At 45.7% G+C, this 27602-nt stretch overlaps 1 protein-coding gene across 2 annotated transcripts in view; it reads left to right on the top strand.

The window, feature by feature from the left end:
* LOC147892298 (uncharacterized) overlaps window positions 1–27602 on the top strand; it is a 104952-nt gene that overhangs the window by 13979 nt on the left and 63371 nt on the right. The window contains exons 2-3 of one of the 2 annotated variants that reach the window (XM_087388875.1): window positions 3188–3477; window positions 24444–24699. In XM_087388875.1, the coding sequence (XP_087245001.1) occupies window positions 3188–3477; window positions 24444–24699 (546 nt within the window). The remainder of the gene's footprint in view (window positions 1–3187; window positions 3478–24443; window positions 24700–27602) is intronic. The other variant, XM_087388876.1, reaches the window with a different exon arrangement.

Consider the following 27602-nt stretch of genomic DNA (forward strand, 5'->3'; position numbering starts at 1 on the left):
CGAGATGTGAAGACAGGGGATCCCATGATGTAATCAACAACACTGGAGCCCCCCCATGTGGAAAGCATGTGAAACCACCTGAAGCGGGTCATCTGTCAAGACCATTATAGATAATGAGATTATGTATTCTGCCCAGGTCTAATAGGGCCTGCCCATAGGATGAAAGTGGACCTCGCCTGTCAGCCGAAACCCGTAGCATACCTGAGAGCGGGGGGGAGGGTAGTGGAGGGCTGAGCGGGGGGTAGCGGGGGGGCTGAGCGGGGGGGCTGAGAGCGGGGGGGCTGAGCGGGGGGGCGCTGAGAGCGGGGGGGGGCTGAGAGTGGGAGGGCTGAGCGGGGGGCTGAGCGAGGGCGGGGGGCTGAGAGCGGGGGGCTGAGAGCGGGAGGGCTGAGCGGGGGGCTGAGCGGGGGGGGCTGAGCGAGGGCTGAGCGGGGGGCTGAGAGCGGAGGGCTGAGCGGGGGGCTGAGAGCGGAGGGCTGAGCGAGGGCTGAGAGCGGGGGGGCTGAGAGCAGGGGGGCTGAGAGCGGGAGGGCTGAGCGGGGGGCTGAGAGGAATTGAAGCAGGGAACTGCATGCACAGAGTAAGTCCACCTCAATGATGAGAGAGATGATATGATAGTATTAAAGTTTGGAGGAGATCCTTCAGGATCTATGGAACTGGCGATCACTACCAACTAGTAGTGATCCCTTACGTACAGAGAGAGAGAGAGAGAGAGAGAGAGAGAGAGAGAGAGAGAGAGAGGGCCATACGGGAGTTGTGGGAAGGAAATAGGTAGGGGGCTATGTGGAGGCTGAGGAGAAGGGGTGGGGGGTTGGGCAGTCAAGATAGGGTAGTGGAATGGAGGTATGGAATCAGAGAAGGGGGAGGGACTGTTGGGTTAACTGAGAGTAGGAGTAGATTGGCAGCTGTAGGTGGGGGTCCCCTGGGTTGGTAGTTGAGGTAGGGTAGGGGGGGCTGTAAGAAGCAGAAAGGGGGTGGGTTTTGCTGAGCCAAGAGTAGGAAGGAGGGGGTAGATTCGCAGAACTGCAGGGGGGCAGTAGGTGCAGGGATGGATGTATGGCAGCTGAGAGAAGGGGGGCGGGGAGGGGTGTGTTAGAATTTAGAGCATCTCATGTGTGGAGAGTAAGGGCTTATATGTGTGTGTGCCCACCCTAGAAAGGAGTTTTTACTATGCTAGTCGGGGGCCATTTACCAGGGCATTCAGCCAGGGTTAGGGGCAGGTTAGAGAGCTGGTTAAGGCTGGCCTTGTGCTAGCTTGCTGGGGCTCACTAGGCCCGCATTATGGTTGACTAAGATGGAGTGCGTTGGGTGACCAAGGATGGGTCAGTCAACCTGCTGTGGGTCAGGCCACCCGACCTAACCTGGGTGGGGTCAAGCAGACCCACCTGACTGGGTCGGTTGTCTGCAGCTCCTATCCTCGCACAATAAATAGGACCTCCTTACCCTCATTTGGATTGTTCCATTTCATCGTTAACACACACCTTTGGTTGGCACTGTTTCCATGCTATGATGAAGTTAACTTGCCTCATTCAGTGTTACTCTCCCTCCCTCCCTCCCTCCCTTCCTCCCTCCCTCTCTCTCTCTCTCTCTCTCTCTCTCTCTCTCTCTCTCTCTCTCTCGTTTATGCTTCTGCAATATGCAACATTGGCATGGTATCAGAGCTGCAGGTCGTCTACAAGATTCCGGTGACCCTAGGCCAGCGGTAATAATTTCAGAAGAGAACAAGCCCCCCACCTCAGAATTTATATTGGCAATCACAATGGGACTCTAGGAGTGTCAAGTGGAGTGACACCTTAGGGTCTTAGGGGTCAATGGGAGAGAGCTTATGCCGAGCAGTTCTAATGATTTCAAGGGAGGGAGGAAAAAGGTGCATCTTGGTGGCAACAGATTATGGCACCAAATGAGTTGAGGCCCATGCTGCTGCAATGTTACAATCAAAATAAGTAGATGAAGGCTCAGCAATCTCTTTCCACCCAGCCATGGTTTCCTGCTCTTCTCTCTTCTTCTTTCTTGTGTTAGCTCTCATTTACGAGAGCTCCTTCTAATTTGAGCTTCATCTTTCTAGAGCCCTCCTCCATGCCCAGCAATTGCCACTTGGCTTTTTACTTTTGTGCCATGTGTCCCACAAAGGACCCTTTCGTTAAAGCCCTCTCATGGGCTTCTCTATGCACCTCCTCGCTAATGCCTGAGCCTCGGAGTGACACTAGACCCAAGCCCTCTAGGCCTCAGTAAAGCAAGCACTGGAAAGTCCTCATGGTCCCCACCTTACTACAATCTTATGGTTGACATAACATTCCCTTCCCTTAAGGTTCACTTTCTTGCCGATCTGGCTACACTATGCTGTATTGTGCAATCACCACACAATCAAGACACGGTGATGGTTTTATTCATTCGCAATGCAATTAAGGGTGAGTGGGATATGAGCGGTATCCCGGATTCAGCGAGCAGCAGCCTCCAAACTATTCAAGCCTGCCAGCATTAAACTGCCCCAAACACTCTCTAGGTCCAAGCTCAGGGAGAAGGGAACCATTTGCAATGGGTGGTGCAATGTGACTCATGTACATTGGGGCATGCTCTCATTAGTTGATACCAAGCAGATAGATGTGTCCAGCCGATCTGCCTGATGGATGCATCTATCTATATATGTTGAGGATCATAGAATGCAGACTGAGAGGGGAGTTGTGGCCTGTCTATGCAGCACTCCCTTTCCAGACTGACTGGAAGAAGTCCAAACCGGGTTTCAGTGAAAAAGTGGAAGTCCATGAATTTTATACATGAAAAAGAAGATAAAGGTTTTCCTGGAATGAATAACTAGAATTGAAGCTTATTTTGCATGGTTGTCATCTAAGGATCTGTTGTGGTCTTAGAATGAATGATTATAATTGCGCATTATTGAGGGGAAGAGTGGTTACAAGTGATTTTGTTCAGTTGCTTTGGGGCTGCAGGCAGTACAGGTAAATGTGGGACATTGCAGCTAGCGAGGTTAAAGAGGAAACCTTGGTGTGCAAGTATAGGACTTTGGCAGAGAGATTGCATGATTGATTCGAATCCATGCTTGATGAGGTTGATAAAATGCACCGTTTTCTTGTAGTGTGGCTCTCCTCTCTCTAAAATTGCCTTATTAAAAAACGGCAGCTTAAGCCTTACAAGTTGGAAGAAATTTAATGTTTGGCTAAATATTTGGCAGTTCCTACCAGGAATGCAGATGGATCAATCGATAGCAGGCAAAGGGGTTGAATTAGTTTACAAGCCTTACATGGATTTTTTATGGAGCTCCTTAGTCAGTGAAGCTTCAGGATTGAAATGCCAAAATTTAGACCTGGAGTTAAGGCTGCGCAAGAGCAAGAAGGGTCAGCAGGGAGCTCAGGTGCACAATTGGCTTCTTTGCAGTAGTAAATTGCGCCGCATTCGACTCACATATTTTGATGCTGGACATGCTGGCCAAGCCTTTAATGGTCTGCTTTACCCTGACTACAGGCAATCTTCTATTTTTTTGGCTGTTGACTGATCAAAAGTTCCAATCTGATATGTATGTATAAGTTCCAGCTCAAGAGACTCCGCAGGTCTTTAGAAACCCAGTATAGCTGCTTATGCTTGGGCACTGATGACGACATTAGTGTTGCTTTGCTTGTTAAGTATGTCTTCCTTTTGTTTTTCAAAAAAAAAATTGTTACGTCTTTTTTCTTCTCTTTCGTTTTCTCTTTTATTTTCTGTGTAGATTTTTGGACTTTTAGAACAACCAAAAATCTAAATCTGTTTGATTGGATATATTCTTTTCTTACAAAGGTATATATAAGTTCTAGCTCATTCCAACTTTTCATGGAGAGAGAGAGAGAGAGAGAGAGAGATTTTATCCTGTTTTTTGGAAGATTTTGTTTCTTGATTTGCTTGTTTAGTTTTGCTTGGTCACCTTCTTCCTTTCATCTTTATTTCTTGTTTTCTTCCTCTCTTTTTTGTGTGGACGTATTTAGTAAGCACTGGTTTACCCGAGAGACTCCGCGGGTCTTTAGAAACCCAGTATAGCTGCTTATGCTTGGGCTCTGATGATGACATAAGTGTGGCTTTGCTTGCTAAGTATGTCTTCCTTTTGTTTTTCAAAAAAGTTTTTGTTACCTCTTTTGTCTTCTCTTTCGTTTTCTCTTTTATTTTCTGTGTAGATTTTTGGACTTTAGAACAGAAATTCTAAATTTGTGTGATTGGATATATTCTAGTCTTACAAAGGTATATATAGATTTCTGATACCTAATTGAAGTGCTTTGAAAAGTTAAAGCATTTTCCTCTTTTCCGTCTTCTCAGAGAGGATCGAGGAGAAGTTAAAGGAGTTGAGGCTTGAGATTTGATGGTTCATTTCTGCTGCATGCAGGCCTATGTGCATGGAATGATATGACGGCGAGGTTAGTTGCAGAATTTGAACCCGAAGTCATCATTCCTGAACCTATAAGAATGATATGAATATCAGATTTTGTGAGGAGCCTACTGTCCTTCCCCGGGCTCAAGTAGCAACTAGAAAGGCCAGCAATCCAGCTGGCCCGTTTGACGAGCGGGCCGACCGATAGCTGTTTGGTGGCCAACTGGCCAGTTGAGCATGGCAAATCGACAGCCAGACAAAAGAGCCAATTAGTTGTTTGAAATGGGGGTTGCAGTGGAGCCTGTAAAGATCAGCCCTTACAGTTATTCGTGGTTCTCCTCCTCAGCCAGCAAGGGTTCTAAGTGGGCTTCCTGGCCTGCAGTATGAACTCTGGACAGGAGGTCCACTAGCATAGTATTTGTTCCTCAGAGAGTCCTGTTCCTGAAATATGGTATGCTTCATCGGCTTTAGGTGCTAGTTTCCTTGCATGCCCAATGTCTGTGTTAGAGAACAAGTTTCAGGCTAGAACAGAACTATCCTAAATTTATTCACACCTTTTTTACTTGGTAAAGAGTGGATGTGTTCAAGGTTTTTAGTGCATTTATTGCAGCAGGGAGAGCCTTCGGCCACAAACATGTGAGTACTCTAAGTTCTCAAGAGGTGGGGGTTGCTGAACACCACTGCAGGATGCCCAATCAGTTGCTTGAAGCACTACTATAACAAGCCGAATCCCTTGACATTCAAGCCCAGATTGTGAGTGCGTGCTTGGAAGCCTTCTGGCGTTAGCCTGACAAGGCTTATTATTCTCTGCAACTGTTCATGTGCCAATTGAGGTTGCCAGATGGTCTCCAACAGTACTGCACAGGCATTTAAAGCATGATGCAATCAAAGCCAATAAAGCCAAGTGTAGGTTATAGCATAACGATGGGCACTACATTAGTGACTTTGAAAGAGCCTCTCAACAAAACACAAGAAAGACATGGTGAATACTGTGGAATATTACATTTAGGCACATTATGATGAACATGAAATGAAGAGTATTCTATCTCTCTCTTTAATCTCGAAGATGCTTAAAGTTCACATGACCACTTCAGTCCATGATGTTGTCCTGGATGATGGACATCTTTGCAGGATGCCATTTTGAATTGCAAACGACAGTTCTTATGGCATTTGGAAGGTGGTGCCTCCAGAGTTCAATTACATAACTCTATGAAATGACTGTTCCCAAGCATGTAGCCCATGGAAACAGAATGTGAGTACAGCTTGTAGACAATATATTTGATGAACAGGATAAGTTAGGGAGCTACAAAAAGGAGGGATTAATAATAGCATCACATGAGCTGAAGAAGAATGTAATCACAGTGAGAACGAACAATTAATGGCAACAGGGATCCTATAAAGATAAAGAAAGTAGTGGCCATAGACGCTGCAGAATGCATCCGTGTACTGCAGCATGCACTTTTTGATGAGTCGTGACTCATCCCACTATCTCTGTATGAGACAGAGGATCATAAACTACAGGAGGTAGTCATATTAGAAGACAATGGACCAGATTCAAAATATGCCAGTGAAAGGTCGGCTACCCCACGATATGCTAGGTTTCTGGTCTTGCAAACAACACTAACATCTATTAGCACGCTTGCTCATATTGATGCTGTGTCCCGTGCACACTGCTTCCATTAGTGGATCCAGGCTTTGTCTTCTTTGTTAATGACTTCTTTTCCATCAAACAAAAATACGACATGAATTTTGAAAATTCAAGGTGCCTATTATGATAGAAAGCTGCAGATCCTCCAGACAATTCAGGGTATTGACAACCTCTCACAGGAGTTTTGTGTTCCACAGGTTGCTCTTTGGATAATTTTCCACATTTGATCTGGCCTGATATCGTGGAGCAGTAAGAAAAAAAGTACTTTTACCTTATCCTCCTTGGAAGCTGAATATAGAGCATCTACAAATGCAACTTGTGAGGCTGTTTGGTTAAAAAGTATCTTAAATGATATTGGACTTATTCAAAAGGATCCAACTCTGTTATTGACTGATAACTAAAGCTCTATTAACTTGGCCAACATCATTCTATAGGTGAAAAAGTTCGAAATTGAGCTTTTTTATTGTCTAACAAAAGATCAGGTGGCTGGTATCCTAGCTCCATCTCTTGCAACCTCTTGCCACAATCAAGCAAGAGAGGATTTCCAACCGGATGGGTGTAAAGTCTATCCATTGTGCATCAGGGATGTGTTGGAAAAAGTGATGATTTAAGGGTTACTCGTTAAAGTACGTTTGGGGTAATTTTGGGTTAGAATTCATTAATTAAAAAGGTCAAAAAGTGTGACGGGTAGACCTTAGGTCCTAGGCTAGCCTACTTATGATGTTATGTCCTGAACGATGGTGAAAAGTTTTAAGGGCCACATGATTTGGCATATCATACATCCATCATGGATAAAGGGGATGGGTGCCACATGGTACCAATTTACTGGTCTATCTTGTCACTTGCCACATGGGCATTGCACTCACTATGTCACATTCTAGGGCAGCCAATGAGATGTAAGTCTGGCATCTAGTGTATGTGTTTGGTGCATTCTAATTAGGCACACTGTGTCATTGTGCCACATAGGATGCATCAAACACATAGACTAGATGCGATACTCACATATGATTCAGTGTGCCACATAGGATGAGGCAAAAGCCTTGGCTTCTGTATGAAGCCCTCATTCAGTGTTATTGGTTTATTGTTGATTCTGCAGCTTAGTTGTTGCACCTTGTATGGCTTCATTCTAACCAGTGTTGGCATTCCTATTGCAGCAATTCATTGTGTAACCTTGCAAGTGTGTGGCAGGCACTTCAATCTAGAAGGCCTCTACCACCATGTTTTCTTTCAGTTGTGCTTTAATGGGACATTTTTTGTCAATGCATGCTATAACATCATTGCCTCTGCTGAAAGCATCCTTTGCCTATAATGATTGCTCTACCCATCTGTTTTTAGCTACCCTATTTTGCTATAGTTATTATTTGTTGGTGATGTTGCATCAAACACTGCTCTCAAAAGATACTATTAGTAAATCTTGATAGTTTTTAGATCATCGCTTCTTTCATATTCCATTCCATGAGTCAGGGTTCCCTTGACATACATGTGAATTCTCTTAGTTGCCTTTCAATGACATTCTTTTGGTTCATCTGTGTAGTGGGACATTGCATTGATTGGGTAAGCTATGTTTGGTCTCGTGGTGATTAAATATGTGACTAGTTGTGTGCATAGCATACAATCTACTCCAGGACTCTCTTGATCTTTTGATAATCCCTCACTTGGATGCATTGGTGTATTAAGAGGTTTGCAATCCTCCATTCCAAATCGTTTAAGGAGTATCATCTAAATATATCAGGCTGCCAACTAGCTGCCTGTATGGAGTACCATCTACTCTAGGACTCTCTTCACATTTTGATAATTTCTCACTTGGATTCATTGGTGTATTAGTAAGTTTGCGATCCTCCGTTTAAATCATTTAAGGATTTCGTCTGCATACTTGTTTAGTTTGCAGTCATGCCTCCTCCCCAGCCCGTGGAGAATGATGCCCGGAGGGTTTTTCTGCAAAATGTTGGACCCATTCTCTCCGAGGAGGATGCACATAAGCTGGAATTGCCTTTTACAGATTAGAAATGAAAACAGCACTATCCAAGTTAGGGTGCTCTATGGCTTAGCAGCTGACTTTTTTTGCTGAATTTTGGGATCAGCTGAACCCGGTTCTCTTGTTCATAATTAACAGGGCTTGGCTCTTTGGTCATCTGCCTTCGTCTTCGAAAAAGGGCTTGCTGCATTAGATTCCAAAGAAGCCCCTCTTGGCTCTTTGGTCATCTGCCTTCATCTTGGAAAAAGGGCTTGCTGCGTAAAAATGTTGGTTTTGTGTTATATCATATTTTTTGTACATGGGATTGTACCTGCACAATATGGTTTAATGTCTTGTGGGTGCGACCTCCCTGCTCGCCGCCGCAGTGCTGTGTACTCCGCATAGGGCCTAGGAGGAAGCCTAAGGGCTGTTGCAGCTCACGCTGCCCCAAACAGCCCCCATAACCAACCATGACTCCTCTGCACCCCTCCACTGCTGTGTGTTCTGTTTAGAGCCAAGGAGAGAGCCTAAGGGCTGCTGCAAGCAAAGAAATAGCTCAGTATTTGATGCAAATTGTGCCAGACCAGCAGAGAATTGAGGCTATTTAGAATCTATAGGTACACAGCAATCTGGAATTTCTTTTGGAAGGGGAAGATCCTTTTTGAAATGGATAACTCACCTGAAAAAAAGACCAGAGGGGAGGAGAGAAAGTACAGCTCTATTTGGATGAGCACTCAGAAGATTAGTGATCAACATACTAAAACATGCCTGTCACAATGAAAGAAATCTAAAAAATGCAGGACACTGACATTGAGAGAGTGCAGAAGAAAATTGGGGAACACAATGATGAAATTATGCATAGATTGCATGCCTATATGGGAGAGGAAATGAGCAAATGGAACTGAACTACAAGTACAGAATTCAAACAGGTAAAGTGCAGGAAGAAATGGCTCGAATGGTGGATGCTAAGACCAGCAAATATGCCCTGAAGATAAAGGATTTGAAGCTAAGGCTATCAGCCTACAAGCAGAAAATGAAACTCTAAAGGCACGTTCTCAATTGGAAGAAGGTGAGATCCAGCCCCTCTTGAACGAGGAGTTGAGCATGATCAAAGAAGAAATGAAAACTCTAGAAGCACAAGAAGGGAAAGAGGCAAATGCATGCAAAGCACTTGAGGAGTTCAAAGCAGAGAATGCAAAACTCAGAGAGATATGGCTGCCTTACAAGCCAGCATGCAAAGAGAAACAGGCAGAAATATCTCAGTTTAATAAATGAGGGGAAGGCAAAATGAAGAATTGGACCGAAGTGGTCAAGAGGGGCACATCAGCCCCAAAAAAGGAATTTATCTCTAGAAGAGGAAAAAAGAAGACAGCATAAAGCATTGAATGTCCTGGTTAAAGGGCTACCAGTGGGTGACACCCCGATGAGGCATTGATCACCAAGATGGGTGTTAATTTCACCTTCGAAGGAGCTTGGAGAGAAGACAAGGATGACGCACCATGGAGACCTATGATTATGAGATTTAGGACAGCGGTGGATAGGTCCACTTTTATGAGCATAAGGGCGGCCTTGAAGGGGACAAGGACATATCTAGATGATGATCTCACTCTTTTGCAGCAAGAACATTGTAGAGAAGGAATGGTTCGAGCTTTGGCAGCAAGGCAGGAAGGGAAGTGGGCTGTATATAGAGATAGCTAAGTCATCATAAGGGAGAGGGCAGAAAGGGAGGAAAGAGAAGAAGGGGATGCAGGTAGCACATGATGGTGTTGGACTGATAGGATGGTGCCACAAAGCATAGTAAAGATTGCTGTGGTACTGCAATGGAATTTTTGGTATGACCCAGGAGGCTTCTCAGAGACATACACGGATAGAGATATCATTTTCTACACTGAGATACACAAAGCCTAGAGAGAGGATTGCCTACAGTAATAGGGCACACAGGAAAGCATTGAGGAGAGATAATCGAGTCCGAGGCTCGGGAGGTGTAGCTGTCCTCTTCAAATGACACTTGAGACTACTCATATCTGTGATGCATAGGGAGGATCATGCACCATATATGTGGATTTGGATCCAGTCACAGAATGCACGGGCCATTTTCATTGCAGTATGCTACTTACATCATCATATGCCCATGAGGTCATCACAGAGGGGCACAGCCCATATGAGATGATGTGTGACGACATTACGGAGTTCTCTAGCCAAGGGGAGACTTTCCTATTGGGTGATTTCAATGCCCGTACGGGGAGCAGACAAGTTAATCTGTTTGACTTCGGAACTGATCCTCTCAGAGTACCAGAGATTGACCCAATAGAGCTTGAAATAGTGAGGCACTCAGCGGATACACAAGTCACTAGATATGGCAGACACTTACTTGAAATGGGAGCAATACCTGATCTGATCATATATAATGGCCTTCTCAGATGGCCGTCATCTAGAGGGTTCACTTGCTTCCCGCACGGAGGACAATGAATTACTTGATGGGTTTCCCTGCCTTTGTGACACATGTACATGACCTCACGGTCCCCCCCCTAACTTGATATGGATCACTCCTAGTTGGCATTTAGTATGTCGATCTCCATACCTGCAGTAGGACGGGACCCGCCGACCTCCACCCGTACCCAGATACACTTTGATCATGCCTTGGATGCACTGAACATGAGCCACTTGTCTCATGAGTTACTGGCCTACTTGGGAGATGATGCAGACCTTGCCCATGCCTCAGATACCTCTGTCTTAGTGGTTTGGGATGCCGCTATCATGTCTTTTCCCACAACTCGCTCTACAGCCCGATCCCCAGTCGGGAATATGCTACATAATCGATGGTTTGATGGTGAGTGCCAAGAGGATGGGTTTGATGATGAGTGCCGGGAGATGAGATCTTACCTTATAGCAGAGTAGACTTTGGGACACCTGACGAAGCTAGAGGCACAATGGATCTATCAGCGCGCTTCGGCGCAAGAGGAGATCTTTTTTTTTACGTAGGATGGGATGAGGTGATTAGATCCTTTCGAGGAGGTGATTCCACCTTTGCATGGGGGGACTCTTATTTGAGGGAAAATCACCTATCCTCATCATGGACCCTGATGTGTGGCACACTTATGTGATCCCTTTATGATGCCTGGATGTAGACACCACCCGGTATGTACACCCTTCCTCGATCCACCACTTGCAGTTACAGCATAGAATGTGTGAGCTGCGTTATGGAACGGCTCCACAATGGAGAGCCCATGATCATGAAGGGCTACACAATGAGCATTTCGCACATGGAAATGAGGTCTTGACCTTGATCCTAGCATAAATGTTGAATCATGCTGTGTACCACGACTTCCTCCCTGCTTGGGAGTACCACCACCATTGTGCCGATACACAAAGCAAGGGATCCCCTGGATATAGGAAATTACCGCACACTCATGATTGGTCATACGAGGGCCAAGATGTATGGGTCATATTGGAGAGAGAGATCAGCTCATATACGGAGACACAAAGACAACGGGCACTGGGTTAGAGGTTGGATTCCGCCGGAGACAACCCTCCACACCACATCTTCAGATTGAGATCCCAGAAAGTCGATGCTTGTTTTGTAGACTTTCGGAAGGCCTTTGATATGGTTCCACGATTCCGCATGGTCAAATGACTTCAAGAGATGTAGATCCCAAGAGTCATGATATGAGATTATATGAGTCAGTCAGAGGGAGAGTACACGAGCCCGTGGAGGCCTATGAGCTTGGATCAAGAGCACGATAGGGGTGAAGAGGGGATGCCCTCTCTTAGCGACACTATTTGGGCTATACATTGATGAGATGATGGCTTTCATTGACCGCCTAGGAGGTGAGGGGTCACTGTTGGCTAGTTTAATGGTACATATACTGTTGTATGCAGATAGATGACATAGTTCTCCTATCTTCCTCAGCAGCATGCCTACATGCCCTAGAGGTGTTTTGCACAGAGAGAGACCTGATAGTCAACCTTGGCAAGGCCAAGGTCATGATCTTCAACACCTCACGGGTAGTGCTTCACCAACACGGCTTCACGTATAAGGGGGAGCTAGTGGAGATTGTACAATTGTACACATATCTAGAGGCAATCTTTGCAGGTCTAGTCTTTATAATGGCCCACGCAACCAGGGCACGTCTTAGACGAGGGCAGGGAGCTCTGACCCGTCTAGAGAGATTATGCTTTCAGGCACATTTCCAGGACCCCCGACGAAGGGGTGACTTTTCAACACACTAGTGAGATCGACAACGATGTATGTAGTACTCTTTTGGGGGGGTGATCTATCGGCGATTGAGTGGCGACGCTTCGAGAGGTTGCAAGTGACTATGGGATCTAGGATGATCCGAAGCAAGCCCTTGGTCCCCCTCTTGATCATACAGGTAGATGTCAGCATGACACCTCTTTAGATTGATGCGATCTTCCAGACTGTCACTTACCTTCACACGGTTCGGACATTACCGAGATGGAGATTACCGAGACGGGCAGTAGAGTTGTCTATACGACTAGTTAAGAGTGGGGTTAGCATGGCTTGGTATGCATGCATAATCAAGTGGTTTCATGGTCAGGGCATTCAAATGGACCGTCTCCCCCCCTTCCAGTATAGCTTAGATGTCCCTGATTACTTGCTCCCACAAGTGAGATCAACATCACTATATGGTTGGACCTACTCTAGCTCCATACGTCACGGACTTGGGAAGGGGACCAGGAGTTCCCTTCTACCGTGATCAATTCTTGAGAGTAGCGGAGGACGGAGTGATTATCAGACCTCAGTATCTGGAGGATAGACGAGTCTTACACGCCTTGAGGATCGCCAGCGGAGAGATGCGAGCCTTGTCCCATTAGCTGAGGATTGAGGCAGGGAGAGCATCAATTTGTAGACTATGCATACTGGAGGCGGTGGAGACAGAGGAAAACTTCCTATGTACTTGCCTCGTTTATTATGAAATCCGAGGATGATACCATTGCCTGTTCTAGGAGGGACTTGGCTCGTCTATTATGAAATCCAAGGATGATGATATTGCCTATTCCAGTTTGGACTTGGCTTTGAGCCTCTCTCCCATCTGATCCACTTCCAAGACCAGATCTGTGTTGGTCTCTACCTGATGGAGATGCGACGACATAGAGAGACCCTATTGCGCTAGATCAGACAGCAAGAGGAGGCAGTGACACATGAGGCTGTAATAGATCCGCTGTGATAGATCGGGATCAGTGACGTCATAGATTTTTACACTTTTGAGTTTGCCCCCGGACATGACGGCGTGGAGGAGGAGGAGATATGATTTGAGGGCCACGTGGGTAAGCGGGATGAGAGGATGGCGAGCAAAGATGCAGCCAGAGATACAGAGGTGGCAGACTAGGACACACACGAAAGAGGCTCAGCCCATCACAACTCTTCTTGGAGGGGACCGCTCGACCAGAGGTGTCACCCTTGACATGGCCCACCGGATATAGAGATCACAGAGGCCGCGTCTCCCGCCACCGAGAGAGATGACCCCGCAGACACAGATACGAGGCATTTTGGCAGCCCATAGGAGAGCCACCACGACACCTGGCTATGTATTCTGATGAGATGAGACGAGGGGTACACGAGGAGTTCGAGGTTTAGGTGGAGTTGCAGTCCTTTTCAGATCCACACTCCGGGGGACCATTTCAGTAGAGTAGAGAGATACACATTCCAGATTTCTTTGGATCCGGATTTGGATCTGGATTCGACACATGGACAGCCGGGATCTGTTTGTCGCAGTTTGCTACTGCCCCCGTGAGACCTCCCACTTTGCCAAAGATATCCGAGGAGATGATGAGACATCCCCATTTGCTGCCCTTTGTCAGTCCATCGTTGACTTCTCTAGCTGCGGAGAAGACCTCCTAGTGGGCGACTTCAATGCGAGGCAAGGGCCCGTCAGGTACTACTTCTTGACTTCAGAGATGATTCCACTCTACTGCCAGATATTGACCTTGAGGAGGTAGGTATGCTATGGGTTTCGGCTGACAGGCGAGGTCCATTCTCATCTTATGGGCAGGCCCTATTAGACCTCGGCAGGATACATGATCTCATTATCTATAATGGTCTTGACAGATGGCCCGCTTCAGGTGGTTTCACATGCTTTCCACAAGGGGGGGGGCTCTAGTGTTCTTGATTACATCATGGGATCCCCTGTCTTCACATCTCGCATTACTGACTTCACTGTAGCACCTCTCCTCCCAGGGGCTGATCATACATACCTTTCTTTAACATCTCCACCTCCCTTCGCATAGCACCTTCCACCCCACTCAGTGCTTACTCCACCTACCACGATATATGCTTGATCGGGATCACTCACCTTCTTACTTTGGCCATCTGTACATACTTCTCGCTTATATTGACTTCATACCTCTTTTAGAGGATCGTGCTGCCCTTGTCACCCGCTCACTACACGAGGCTGCCATTCACGCTTTCCCCCACACCACCCGCTCCACCCCCCCACCACCCCCTGGAACCATACCCTGTAATAGTTGGTACGATGTTGATTGTAAGGCTTTACGCCGTCAACTTAGATTGGAAACCAAAAACAGTCTTTCGAGCGCACCAGATACGCTACACGAATACCGTAGACTGGTATGGCAGAGGAAACTAGACTTCGTTTGTCGGAACGAGGAGGAGCTACTGAACATTTTGTTTAGTAACAACTCTAAGGACTTCTGGCAGAGATTTCTAGAAGGACGGTCCCCTCCGGCACTCACTGACACTCAGATCTGGTTTGATTATGCACGCACACTTTATGACATCCCAAATCAGCCAGTCCCTAACCTCTCACACATGCCTCGTTCCACATCCTGCACCCTCTTCACTAGAGGAGGGGTAAAGAATGCCATAATGAAACTTCATAATGATCGAGCAAAGGATCATGAGGGGCTATGCACTAAGTTTATTGCATATGGGATTAACCTCCTAGCCCTGATCTTAGCAAAGCTTTTTAATCAAGCTGTCTGTTTGGGATTTCCACACACTTGGACCATTAATACTATCTCACCCATCCACAAGGCAGGGGATTCCATGAGTGCGGAGAACTACAAGACCATTATGATTGGACATGTCATGTCCAAGATTTATGCATCAGTACTTGACTCCGAGGTTAGCAGACTTGCAGAGTGTCGAGGACTTGAGCAGCAGGACAGGCTAGATTTCGGCGTGATCATGGAACCATGGACCACATTCACGCTCAGATGTATCATCGAGGAGGCGAGGTCATGGAAGCAGAGGGTTTATTGTTGCTTTGTGGATTTCCGCAAGGCATTTGACATGGTTCCGAGAGTCTGCCTCATACGGTGCCTACAGGACTTGGGTTATGACCAGGAGATCATTTGGGCTATCATGGCACTTTTCAGGCAGAGTTTGGGCAGGATCCGGATGGACAGACGAGATCATGAGCACCATCGGGGTCAAACAAGGGTGTCCTTTGTCGCCTACCTTGTTTGGCCTCTACATTGACGAGCTTGAGACAATGATGCAGACACTGGGGGGTGTAGGTTGCTCTCTTGTGGGCACACTGATCCAGATTTTGCTCTACGCAGATGACGTGGCTCTCTTGTCTTCCTTAGCAGAGGGGCTTCAGAGACACCTAGACGCACTACAGTCCTTTTGCGAGTCTCATGATTTGAAGGTCAACCTAGGTAAAACCAAGGTCATCATCTTCAATACATCTCGAGCCATCATGCGTTAGGAGCAGTTCACATTTGTGCGGTCATTTGTTGAGATAGTTTCATCATACACTTATCTTGGGGTTATCTTCTTCGGACCCAGGCACGCTTGAGTAGAGGGTTCACTTCATTGGCCAGACTAGAGAGGCAGTGCTTCCGCTCGCACTTTCAGGATCCACGCACCAAGGGGTTGCTTTCTGACTCCCTGGTTCGACCAGTGGGATGTACGACAGTCCTTGTTGGGGGCCAGACTTGTTGGATACTGAGTGGGCCCGTGTGGAGCGGCTACAGGTTCTCATGCTATCACGGATGATTCGTGGTAAGTAATCCGTTTCTCACCAAATCATTCAGGCTGAGTTTGGGTCACCTCCTTTACAGCTAGATGCTGCATTTCAGGTAATCACGTATCTGTACCGAGTTAGGGAATATGGGGATTATATCTCGGGGTGTAGTAGGCTACCATTTCTTGTGCCCCCATGGGGTGCCTTACTTTGTGTATCGGCACAATGGTGGTGGTACTCCAAGTAGGGAGGAAGCCATTGCATACTGGCATGGTTGAACATCGGCGCCAATATAGGAGCCGAAACCTCATGCGCATGTGCAAAGTGCGCAGTCTGTAGCCCCTCATGGTCTTGGGCTCTCCGGTTGTGGAGTTGGCGTAGTGCAACTCGCCATTCCGTGTTGAATAGGATGGATGTGCTGGGCCTAAGTAGAGACGACATGTCGAGTGGTGCCTGGATCAGATTGTTGTAGAGTGAGGTCACGTAAGTGTGTCATATGTTTGGATTTATGATGGGGACGGTTGGCTTTATCCTTAGAGAGAGAGTCCCCATCCAATGGTGGGGTCCCCTCCTAAAACAGAACCGATCAACTCATCCATCTTGTGTGTGAGGAAGGCCCATCTCTTACAGCATGCCAAGTGCTGTGAGATCCGCTGTGCCTCAAGCCTCGTGAGGTGTCCCAAATCCTGCTAAGGTGTGAGGCGAGATCTCATCATACCATGGGTTGTGGGGCATCTTCCCAGCTAGGGGACGTGTAGTGGATCGAGCAGTAGGGAAATATCTGGTAGCGGCATCCTGTACCACCGATACCAGAGTGTTTGAGACTTGGGCGAGGTCTGCATCATCCCCAATAGAGGTTGGTAGCCTGAGAGGGGATAGGTGACTCATGTAGACTGTATCAAGAGCATGGTCACAGGAGATGATTTGATTCTCGCGTGAGATCCTACATCACTATTAACTAAAAGTGATCCCTTACATCAAGTGTTATGTAGTCAGCATTTGTTGAGGTAACTTGTGTGCCAGCCCTAATACCTTGTTGCGATGTTCCAAAATTTCTTTTAAGTAGCTCCCTAAAGATGTGGCTGGCTGCTCCAGCAGATTTCAAGTTAACTTTGCTGTCCCCATAGCCTTCTCTGGTTCTGATTTTGCAGATTAGATGCCTTTTAATTATTGATATGTCTTCCCCGAGGTATTGCTGCATTTTGTAGCTGTCCATCAAGTTGATTTCCTATTTGTAGAACTGCATTTTTGTCCCCGGGTTTTGCCATAGTTTCTGTAGCATTTTCTGCGTCACTATTCTGATTTCACATGCATCTTCTGGTATATCAGCAGCTGTCATACCCCAAGATTCCATTTACTTCATTCCCTCCCTGTGATCTGTGATTCTGTGTAGCTTCCATCGCGGCGATGCTTATCGGCTGCCCGTTTGTGCTTCGCTTGGCTTTTCTGGAGGGCTGTTTTGACCTTCTGGTAAGCAACATCTAAACTTTCCACAAATGTATCCGCTTCAAAAATCTTCTCTTTTGTATGCAGAATGGGAGGTACCTTCTGTTCTCCTGCCACAATTTCAAAGGGGGCTTTCCCCGTGGATGAGTGTACAGTGTTGTTGTACGTGAACTCAACTAGTGGAAAAAATTGCTCCCATTTCGATTGCTGATCCAAAACATAGCATTTGAGAAGATCAAGGGCAGTGGAATTGGCTTCTTCGGACTGCCCATCAGATTCAGGATGGAAAGAGGATGAGAAATTCAGCGTGGTACCCATATTCTCAAAGATAACTCTCCAGAAAAGACTTGTCATCCACGGGTCTCTATCACTGGCAATTGATTGAGGCATCCCGTGATGTTTAAACACATGAGACATAAAGAGTCTCGCCATCTGGTCTGCTGTAATTTTCTTTCTGACGGGAATGAAGTGGGCCTGCTTGCTGAATCTGCAAATAATGGTCCATATCCCATCATGTCCAGATGGTGTATGAGGAAGATTAAAGATAAAATCCATGGCAATGCTCTGCCAAGGTCGATTGGGAATAGGTAGAGGCTGCAGCAGTCCAGCCGGCTTCTGCGTGTCATATTTCACCTTTTGGCAGGTGATGCATGTCCTGACATATGCCTCGACATCTTCCTCAATGATGGCCAAAAGAAATAGTGCTCCACAGCTTTGATGGTGGCATCAATGCCTCTGTGTCCGACATAGGGTGGAGCATGACTCTCTGTCAATACTTTGGGCCTCAACTGTTTCGTGACACACAATCTGCCATGCATCATCAGAAATCCGTCTTTGAGAGTATAGTGCTCATGCCTCTGTCCATCAACCAACTGATCATAAATCCGTGAAAAATCAGCATCATTGGCATATTGATCCTTCATGGCATCAAGCTCATCATGATATGCAATGGTCACTACTGAAACTTGTGGCTTAACAGACACTGCATCTGGAGTGGGCTTGCGTGAGAGTGCATCTGCAACAACATTCTTCTTCCTAGGCACATGCACAATCTGAAAATGAAACATAGAAAGAAAATTTGCCCACCTCATATGCTTCTTAGACAACTTTCTCTGAGTGAGAAAGTACCGCAGTGATTGATGATCGGTCTGAACATGAAAATCAGCAAATGCTTCCAGGTCGAAAGAGCATGGATGACAGTCAACATCTCTTTCTCATAGATGCCAAAATTCATTTCAGCATTCTGGAGCACTCTACTCTCGTATGTCACAACTCTTCCATCCTGCATAAGTACCCCTCCTACGTTGTTCCCACATGCATCTGCTTGGACAGCGAAGGGTTTGCGAAGATCTGGCTAAATAATCACAGGATCTGAGTAGAGTCGCTCCTTCACTAGGTCAAAAGCTGCAATTTCTTTGGGACCCCATCTGAAAGTGACCCCTTTCTTCTATAAGGCATGTAAAGGAAATGCAATCTCTGCAAAATACCGAATGAACCTCCTGTAGTACGAGCACAATCCCACTTCATGGATGTTCTTCAGGTGTGGCCAATTCCTGATGGCCTCTACCTTGGCAGGGTCCATCCTTGGAAACAATGTGCCCAAGAAAATGGATCTCATGCATGAAGAATTCACTTTTCTTGGCATTGACAAGCAGCTTATGCTTCCGTAGCTCCTTGAGAACAATTGCCAGGTGCTTCCTATGTTCAGCCTCATCTTGAGAGAACACGATGATGTCATCGAAGAAAGTGCCAACAAAGGCTCGGTGCTCTCTAAAAATCCTGTCCATCATTCTGTTGAAGGTGGCAGGTGCATTGGTTAACCTAAATGGCATGACAAGAAACTCGTACAGACCAAATGTGGTATGAAATGTTGTTTTGTGAACATCCTCTGGCTGAATGCTGATCTGGTGATAACCACTCTTCAGATCAATGCGGCTGAACATTCCAGACCCCTGTAACCTATCCAAAATATCATCTATCCGAGATATAGGGAATCTGTTTTTAATGGTAATCTTATTGAGGGCTCTATAGTCAATGCACATCCGCCAGGATCCATCCTTCTTGTGGACCAAGAGCATGGGTGAGCAGTAAGGTGAAGAGCTGGGCTGAATCAGCCTCTTCTCCAGCATTTCCTTGACCTGGTTCATAATTTCCTCTTGCTGGGCTGCACTGACCCTGTAAGGAGGTCAGTTAGGAGGACTGCTACTAGGGATTATATCTATCGTGTGGTCTTTTGGCCTTTCAGGGAGCAACTCCTGTGGAAGTGATTCAGAAAAACAGTCCCTAAACTGAAAAAGAAAATATGTCCACTGTTTTTCCAGCTTAGAAAAATGAGACTCTTCTTCTACTAACTTCTTTTCAGATGCAAACACTAAGTATGCTGAAAAATGCTTTTTCATTACGTTGCCAATGGCAGAAGCAGATACAACAGGGATGGATTCTCCCTTCAATTTAGCATCCAGAACGTGGGTCTTGCCACGGTGAGTGATTGTGATTGTTTTATTCTTTGTATCCAAAACAGCCCCAACACGAAAGTGCCAAGGTATCCCCAGTAACACATCACAACCATTCAATGGCATAATATAGAACTCTTCTGTGTCCACGTAGCTCTGAATATGCATCCGCAGCTTGCCTATCACCGGAGTAATTGACTGGCTGAGTCCCGGACAAGCCATATCTGCAATACACAAAGGACCCATGTCTTCTGCCCTTATTCCTAATTTTCCAGCCAGCTCTGGAGAGATGAAATTGGCCTTGGCTCCAAGATCAAAAACATCAGAGCTGTCTGGTCTCTTATCTTGCCCCATGCTCGGCATAACTCTGTAGCATCTGTGTTTTGAACAGCCCCAATCAAGTTGGCAAAAGACCAGCAGTGGGCTTGGGCTTTTTATTCTTCTGATCAGTCCTCCTTTCCTCCTTGTGTTCACCTTGCTCAGAAGGAGGGAACTTCCGCTTCTTATGTGGGCATTCAAAAGCCTTGTGGCCTTCCTCCTTGCAAATTTAACACTTGTTGGCATCATAAAGAATTTTCTTTTCCTCATCAGACATGCGGGTCGGTACTCGCCTCTGTCCTCCAACAAACTTTGCCTTCATGGGCTACGAAAACTTTCTGAACTTCTTAGGGGATTCCGTCTTGCTGCCCTTTGACCTTGATGTCTCTTGTGAGCTTCCTTTGAACCCAGAAACTTTCCCTTGCATTAGTGCATAAGCTGTAGTGGCATTCTTAACCGAGACATATTGGAAACCCTTGTCTTCGTGCTGTAGTCCTGAATCTCCTTTGGCAACCCGCAGCAATATCTTTCAATTTGCTCGGACAGCAGTACATGTCTGTAAGAATTCACTGGCAGTAGGGCTTCCCAAAACTTCTTATTGTAGTCCTCCAAATTTTTGCAATTTGCAGTATCCAACCTGTACCAGGCGGTCATGATATCCAACTCAAAAGTGGTAGTGAGCCATGCTGCTTAGAAGACCTGCTTGAATTTGACCCAAGTGGTAGGTGCTCTGCCTTGCAAGAGGAGGTTGGTCCACCATTGGAGCGCATTGTCCTTCAAAAAGGTGGCTGCCTTTCGGACTTTGGAGGATTCTGTGAAGTGTCCACCTGAGTAGGCAGCATCAAACTGTTGCACAAATGTCAAAGCCTTCAATCTGTCCTGCATCCCATTGAAAGTCTCAAACTTGATAGTTGCCCCTCCCTCCTTGTAATCTTTCAATTTGCCTTTAGGGGTGAGATTGTCATAAACGGGCGGCTGTAAACACGGTGGGGGCATCACTGCTTCCGCATTCTGAGCCATTCCAACCATACCCATGGTGGGGTTTGGCATTCCAGGTCCCACTCCTTGCATCTGCGGCATATTCCAAGTATTGCCCATTGTCCTAGGCATTCCTGTTTGCATTCCAGGCTGCATCCCAATGTTTGAGTACATCATATTGGCATTTGCAGGGGGCATTCCACCCATCATAGGTTGCTGGAAATTCTGCATTCCTGGTTGCGTGCTGCCATTAAAGCTACTTGGCATTCCGGGTGCCTCTGCGGATGGTGCCACCATTGCTTGAAAAACTGATCCCCCTCCGAAATATCTTGGATGCATCGTGGGCTGAGGAAGGGCTTGCTGTCCCTGATTGACTGAATGAAAGTTATTGGCTTTACCCGCTACAGGGGTGATCGAGGGCATCTTTGACAGCTGTCCACCGAAAGAAACATGCCTAGGAGTCTTCTTATGCTTCTTATGTTTCTTCTGAGATGACTTTTTGCTTTCAGGGGAAGCAACCATAGGGGGAGGAGCTTGCATAATCTCCGTAACAGCATGTTGCAACTGCGACAGGGCTCCTGCTACACTTTGCATTCGTAGCTGAAAAAGTGCATTGGGATCAAGCTCCTCTGCCTTATCTACCTCATCCTGTGTGTCCTCTGTGGCATGCTCAGGAGAGACTGGATGAGCCCCACTGTCCTGCTGGTCATCACCCCCGCTGGTACTGTGCTCCTCTTCAAAGCACTCTGATGCTCTGTCTTCGTCTTGCCCCTCCTGCTCTGAAATGGTCAATGACCTCTCACGGTATGACATGCTTGCTAAGATTGATGGCTATAGCAACAATTGCATTGAAGGTGTCCTTCACCCAACACTACCAGGGCTCATCTCTGTAGGAAGATGGTGACGATCCCGGCAATGGAACCACTGAAACCGGCCTTCGATAAACAAAAGGGCAGTGATCTTCTTCTACTCAGTCATAAACTTCAAAAATGGCCACAATGTAAGTTTCAGTCACTTCAATCACTTAGCACAACTTAGAAACAAGCTTCGACAACAACAAAGGTGAGGCTAGAATGCCCCTACTCAATGACAATAGTACACAGTGCACCCACTGGCCCCAAATTCCTTGGTGCCCCTTACGGTATTTATTTAATGCTTCTAAATGGAAAATGCTTTACAACAAGGGTTCAACCCTGTACTGTTCCTCTCTGCAAATCCTCTACTTGTCTTCAAGGCATCTAATCCAAGTGCACCACTAGAATTCCCACTGGCAAGGCATACTCAGGCATTCACTTCTGATCTGACACAACTTAGAGGCATTTAGGCATCCAAACCATTGGCAAACTGAGCTCAAGGCAGCCTCAAGGCTATCACATGCATCCACACTGTCCTTAGGCCTTCCACAGGATCACCCTTGCCTTTGGATGCTTGCTAGAACCTGTAGGAGTCCTGAAAGGACTGCACACAACACGCATGCACTGCAAAAAGCTGCAAAGCAAGAAAGAACAAGGAAAAACAGAACCTGGAACCAACTCCGGCTGTCTGTGGTAGAGGGGCGAGCTCCTTCCTCGCACCTATCCTCTGTCCAGTTGGCTCCCCGTAGGGTGCAGGTGTCTTCCAGCAATGAGGAGAAGAGAGAAATGAAGGTAGAGAGCGGAGGGTGAACAAGAAAGAGCTGTAGAGGAAAGATGGTTCATAGATCTGGTCCGAAATGATTGCCTTGGGATCTGTGCTTGAGTCCTCCTAAGAGAGGGTGCCAAAAGTAAGAGGGAAAGTTCCTCCTGCAGCCTGCACTGGTCCAGAACAGCTCCAGAAGCCACCATGCAGCCAGAAACATGTGCACAAAGGTCCAGCACAGCAAAAGACAACCTCGGGCACCTGCTAGAGGTAGCCGAACACGTTTGTATGGGCGTCCGTACAGTCCGTACGAAATTTTTCAGAAAGTTAAAAATTGACTTCTGGCACTTCCTAGAAGTGCATACTAGCCTTGGAACAGTCAAAACAGACTTAAAACGGCTTAAAACGGGCTTGAAACAGCTCAAACAGCTCAAAAACTGCACAAGAACAACTGAAAACGTCCAACACCTCTGGGAGAGTGAGGTGAGAGAGATGGAAGGTGGGGGAAGGGCATGCATACACATGGATGAAAAATGGCATCTCCTCCTTGCCATTTGCCCCTTCATTAAAGTCCTAACCCCCATAGTTGGTTGTCCTTGGGCCCAACTTTTAGACCCCTCTTTTAAAGCCTTTGCCTTGCCCCTAGGACCTAGTAGTGCACCTAGACTTTGCCCTTAAAAACTTCTAGGAAGTGTGCACTTCCTCTAGCTAGTCCCTCACGGCCAAACCATTACAACACTTAACCATGGTTAACCTCGGGTTAAGCGTAGGTTGAGTTACGAAGATACTTTACATCACTTTTCACGTCCTCGTGACATCTGCTGGCTGCTTGGCGGGCTATGCTTAGCTTTCTTGACCCTTCTATGAATATTTCTGCTGTTCTTCTCAGATTCCTACAGCTTACAATATGGGAAACTCCCATCTCTCGTGTCCTATATCTGCTCCCTCCTTTCTCCTTTCTCCTGAGCCTGATAAACAGATCTGCCTTTCTTCTCCTCCCATTTGGAGCAGTCTAAACACTTCCTTGTTATTTGGCCATTAGTGACACAATATCTATCAGGTAGGCAATATCATTCAGGTTTTGGTGAAGAAACGTACTGTGGTAGCCTGCTGATGCAACTTGATCGCCCTTTGTGTTTGGGATAAGGACTTTGGGATACACTACCTCTCCTGCCTTAAGTGATGACACATCCGTTGCTCAGATAAGTACATACAATTTTGTTGGACACAATGTATAAAACTGCAATAAAGCTTATTTGGAAAATTCTGTAACTCTACAAAAGTGGTCCTAGGTCTCCTTCAAACAGTGAACATATTAGCGTAGATGTTAGAAAGCACATTGCATGTTCCGAAGTATGGTTTCAAACGTGCCTACTTGTTTCAAGCCACACACTATGACCTTTCATAAGTGTGTTGGTATGATTGTAATTTCTTCTGTAGTCTTGTGAAAGTTTTTTGTGGTTGCAGAGGGTTTGTATCACTGCTACAATCCTCTGTTTTCTGTCAAGTGGGTTTTACCTTGCTTGGAGAAGTTTGCAAAAAAACGGATTACTATTTTGTGGAAGTCTCATACTATGTAAGGTATCCTAAGGGTCTGTCTTGTTTGTCCCTTTCGCAACTTTGCAGTTTCTGAAGGATTTACGAATGCTATGTACCAAGAGCAAATGTCAGGTACCAAGAATGTAGTTCTGATGGAAAGTAACACTCAGATTACCTATTCTCTTTGCAGGTACGATTTTCCTTTGTTGGGGATTGATCTTCTTTTGTTTGGGAGGAGGAAATTGTTGTGCGTTGTAGATTTCCAGCCCCTTTCACAGGACCCAAGATATCTAGAGAAATACACGGCTGGACTTGCTCCTATGCGGCAGGAATTTGCTGAGCTCTGTGGTCGCATGTCAACACGCATCTATGATGAGAACAGCTATTTTTCAAAACAGCTGATTTTTTTCCGATCAGATAAAGGAGCTGCTGAGTCTGCTCTGCAGGTGAGTGCAATGTAATTTCAATCTGATGATGCTTTAGTGCTCTCGTCATTAACATGTAAATGAGTGATTAGTATTTTTTAAGTCATTTATTCTGAGCCAGACATTTTAAAGTCAAGCCATTCAAGTGGTCTGGCCACAGGGCTGTCCTGTAGCAAGATATTGGGTTCCGAATAACTCTATTTATTACTATCGGGTTTTGTACTAGCATATGCAGCCCTTGGTAAATAGAGAGTGGTAGAAATTCTGAATGCTGCTCGCAGCTCTATGCACAAACTAATGTGTATTGTACTTTATGCATGCGATCTGCACATACTTTTAAGTGTTAAGGATGTAATGGGAGACATAACAGCATGTACTCTAACTATTTTGTAGTAAAGTTGGTAGTTTAAAGCTTTGAAGATGAACTTATGCAAAGCAAATACTACAGATTCAGTTTGTGGTTTATGTTGTAATCTTCAAGGCATCTAATTTGTCACATAAGTGCAATGTTTGGATTGGCGGCATATCTAATATGGACAAACTGATGAGCAGCCCCCTTGGGTCATAAACATTCTTTCAGAATCACATCTTATGAGTGGGATATATATTTTCTTTCATCAGGCACTTTGGTGCTAAAGTGGATATTCTATTAACTTGTAGCTAAGCTCAAAAGTTTACAAAATTGGGAAGGAAGGAGAAGAGAATTAATTTTCAGTCTTGTTTCCAGCCATTTGAAAGGCCTTCCTTGCCTTTGGCAGGTTAGTAATAACTATATTATTGCACTGACCACTTATCTAAGGTGCTAGAGATTGTCCAAATTTATTATTGGCCGTACATAATCTCATTTGTCTTGATCCCAACATGAACTTATCAACATTTACTGTCAGATCAAGAATTTAATTAACAATTAATGTTGTAGCCTCCTACTTCACACGCACATGGACACGCGTGTACACACGTCAAGAATCTAATTAAAAATGTATGTTGTAGCCTCCTACTTCACACACATATGCACGAGGCTTGAAAGCTCTATAGGCACCACAACACTTGTTTCATCCATGTGGATATTCTCTCCCTTTAAGCCTGAAGGACCAGCCGACACATATTTTTGCCATCATGATGCTGGATCTCACCTCGTAAAGCCTGAAATTGATGAGCATTGTCATACTAGTCATCAAGCTTGTATGGTCCATTATTGCACAGGGGCTCCAAGGCTTAGACAATCAAGTTGCTTAAAAGAACCCACATGACTTTGGATTCTTCCGCGTTATCAGGCTATTTTGGGGAACACCTAAAACAAATCTGGTAATAGATGACTATTTATTGATATATCTCAAGACAAAGAAGCCACTTTTTTGGCATTCTCCCTAGAAAAGGAGAAAGATGATGTAATCCTATAATTAAAATATTGATACCCGGAAAATGCAAACTTTGTGGCTCCAACACGTGTAGGACATTGTTTGAAAAGATTGCTTATGACTGGCATATAAGAGTCCCCAAAGCTACTCACAATTCGATGATTTGGCATATAACTGTGTGTAAATTACGCGGCATCTCCCCCCCCCCCCCGCCCCCCCCCACACACTTTTTTTGGTAAAATCCAGTGTATTTATATTATCATAAATTTACAAGATGGGAAGTCTCCCACTCACTGACATGAGACTCAAAAAAAGAGCCCAATGGAAGAACTCAAAAACAGGTAGAGAACACACACATACACGTATGAAGAGGGAGGGAGAGAGTACATGATTAAAGAACAAAGCTGATGTGAATTCACACTTGGAAATACAAAGATAGTGGGGCTTTTGTTAGAATTCCTAATCCTTCATCCTAGAGTGACAAGGTTTTCTCCCCCAAATAAAAAATCTTGAGAAAACGCTGTAGATCAGCAATCCATGGGACACTTGATCAGTAAAAAAGGGGCAGCTAACTGCTATGCTACCTGCTTCTAAGGACGCCAGTTCACTGCCTAGAGTGCCCTGAAAATAGGCTAGCTCAATAAGCCAGAGGACCCTAGACAACTTAGCTCGATCGGTCTCAGATCTAAATCAAAGGGCTCTATGTAGGGCTATTGGATCCTTACACTAGAACATGAGTCTCGGTCCTAGTGACAACCAATGTGACAAAGGCCAAAAAAAATTCTGAAGACACAAGCAAGAGAATCTTGGGTGATTTGCAGGATTTTCCTATGATACGAATCTTCTAATGTTACATTTTACGTGGGGTTTTTTTTCAGTAGAGCCCCCAATCTCCCTAGATGGGCCTAGATTGCCACATGTCCATTTTTGTAAGGCCATACTTAGATGTTCCTTTTGACCCCTTCTTGGGATTCCTTTAGACCATTTGCCCCTAGGCACAATTCATAACTAGGAAAACCTAGACTTAGTCCTTTAAACCCACCTAGTCACCCAAATCATCCTCACCGATGACCTTGACATTGAATCCCTTTGACCATATACCTAAAGTGCATTGCATATTATTTACAATTATAGGTCCTCTAAAGGGAAAATGCCAATTGGCCCTTCCAAGGTCATGTTATCTCAACTTGAGCATAACATTCCTTTCCTCTTCAGGCATTAGCATCATCGCCCATCTGGTACACGGATTCCTAGGTCACCTCAGATAGAGTTAAACCATGCCATACAACCAACACCGTGGGTATCTTCCAATTGCGTACTTGCATTGTTCCTTGGTCTAGGATTCTTGTTGGTTTGCACCTTGCATATCCTCTATCTCTTGAACAAAACAATACCCTCGATTAGTGAGTCACCTGGGTGCAGAAACCGTTTTAAACGAGAAACATGAAACACTAGGTAGACCTTACAACCTTGTGGTAATTCCAATCTATAGGCCACCTTGCCTATTCTTTTAAGAATTAACCACGGCCCACAATATTGGGGTGACATTCTCCAATCAAAGACTTG

This window comes from Dipteris shenzhenensis, chromosome 17 (assembly GCF_047967505.1).
Source record: "Dipteris shenzhenensis isolate YYH24624 ecotype China chromosome 17, Dip_SZ_1.0, whole genome shotgun sequence".
In the NCBI taxonomy this organism is placed as follows: domain Eukaryota; kingdom Viridiplantae; phylum Streptophyta; class Polypodiopsida; order Gleicheniales; family Dipteridaceae; genus Dipteris; species Dipteris shenzhenensis.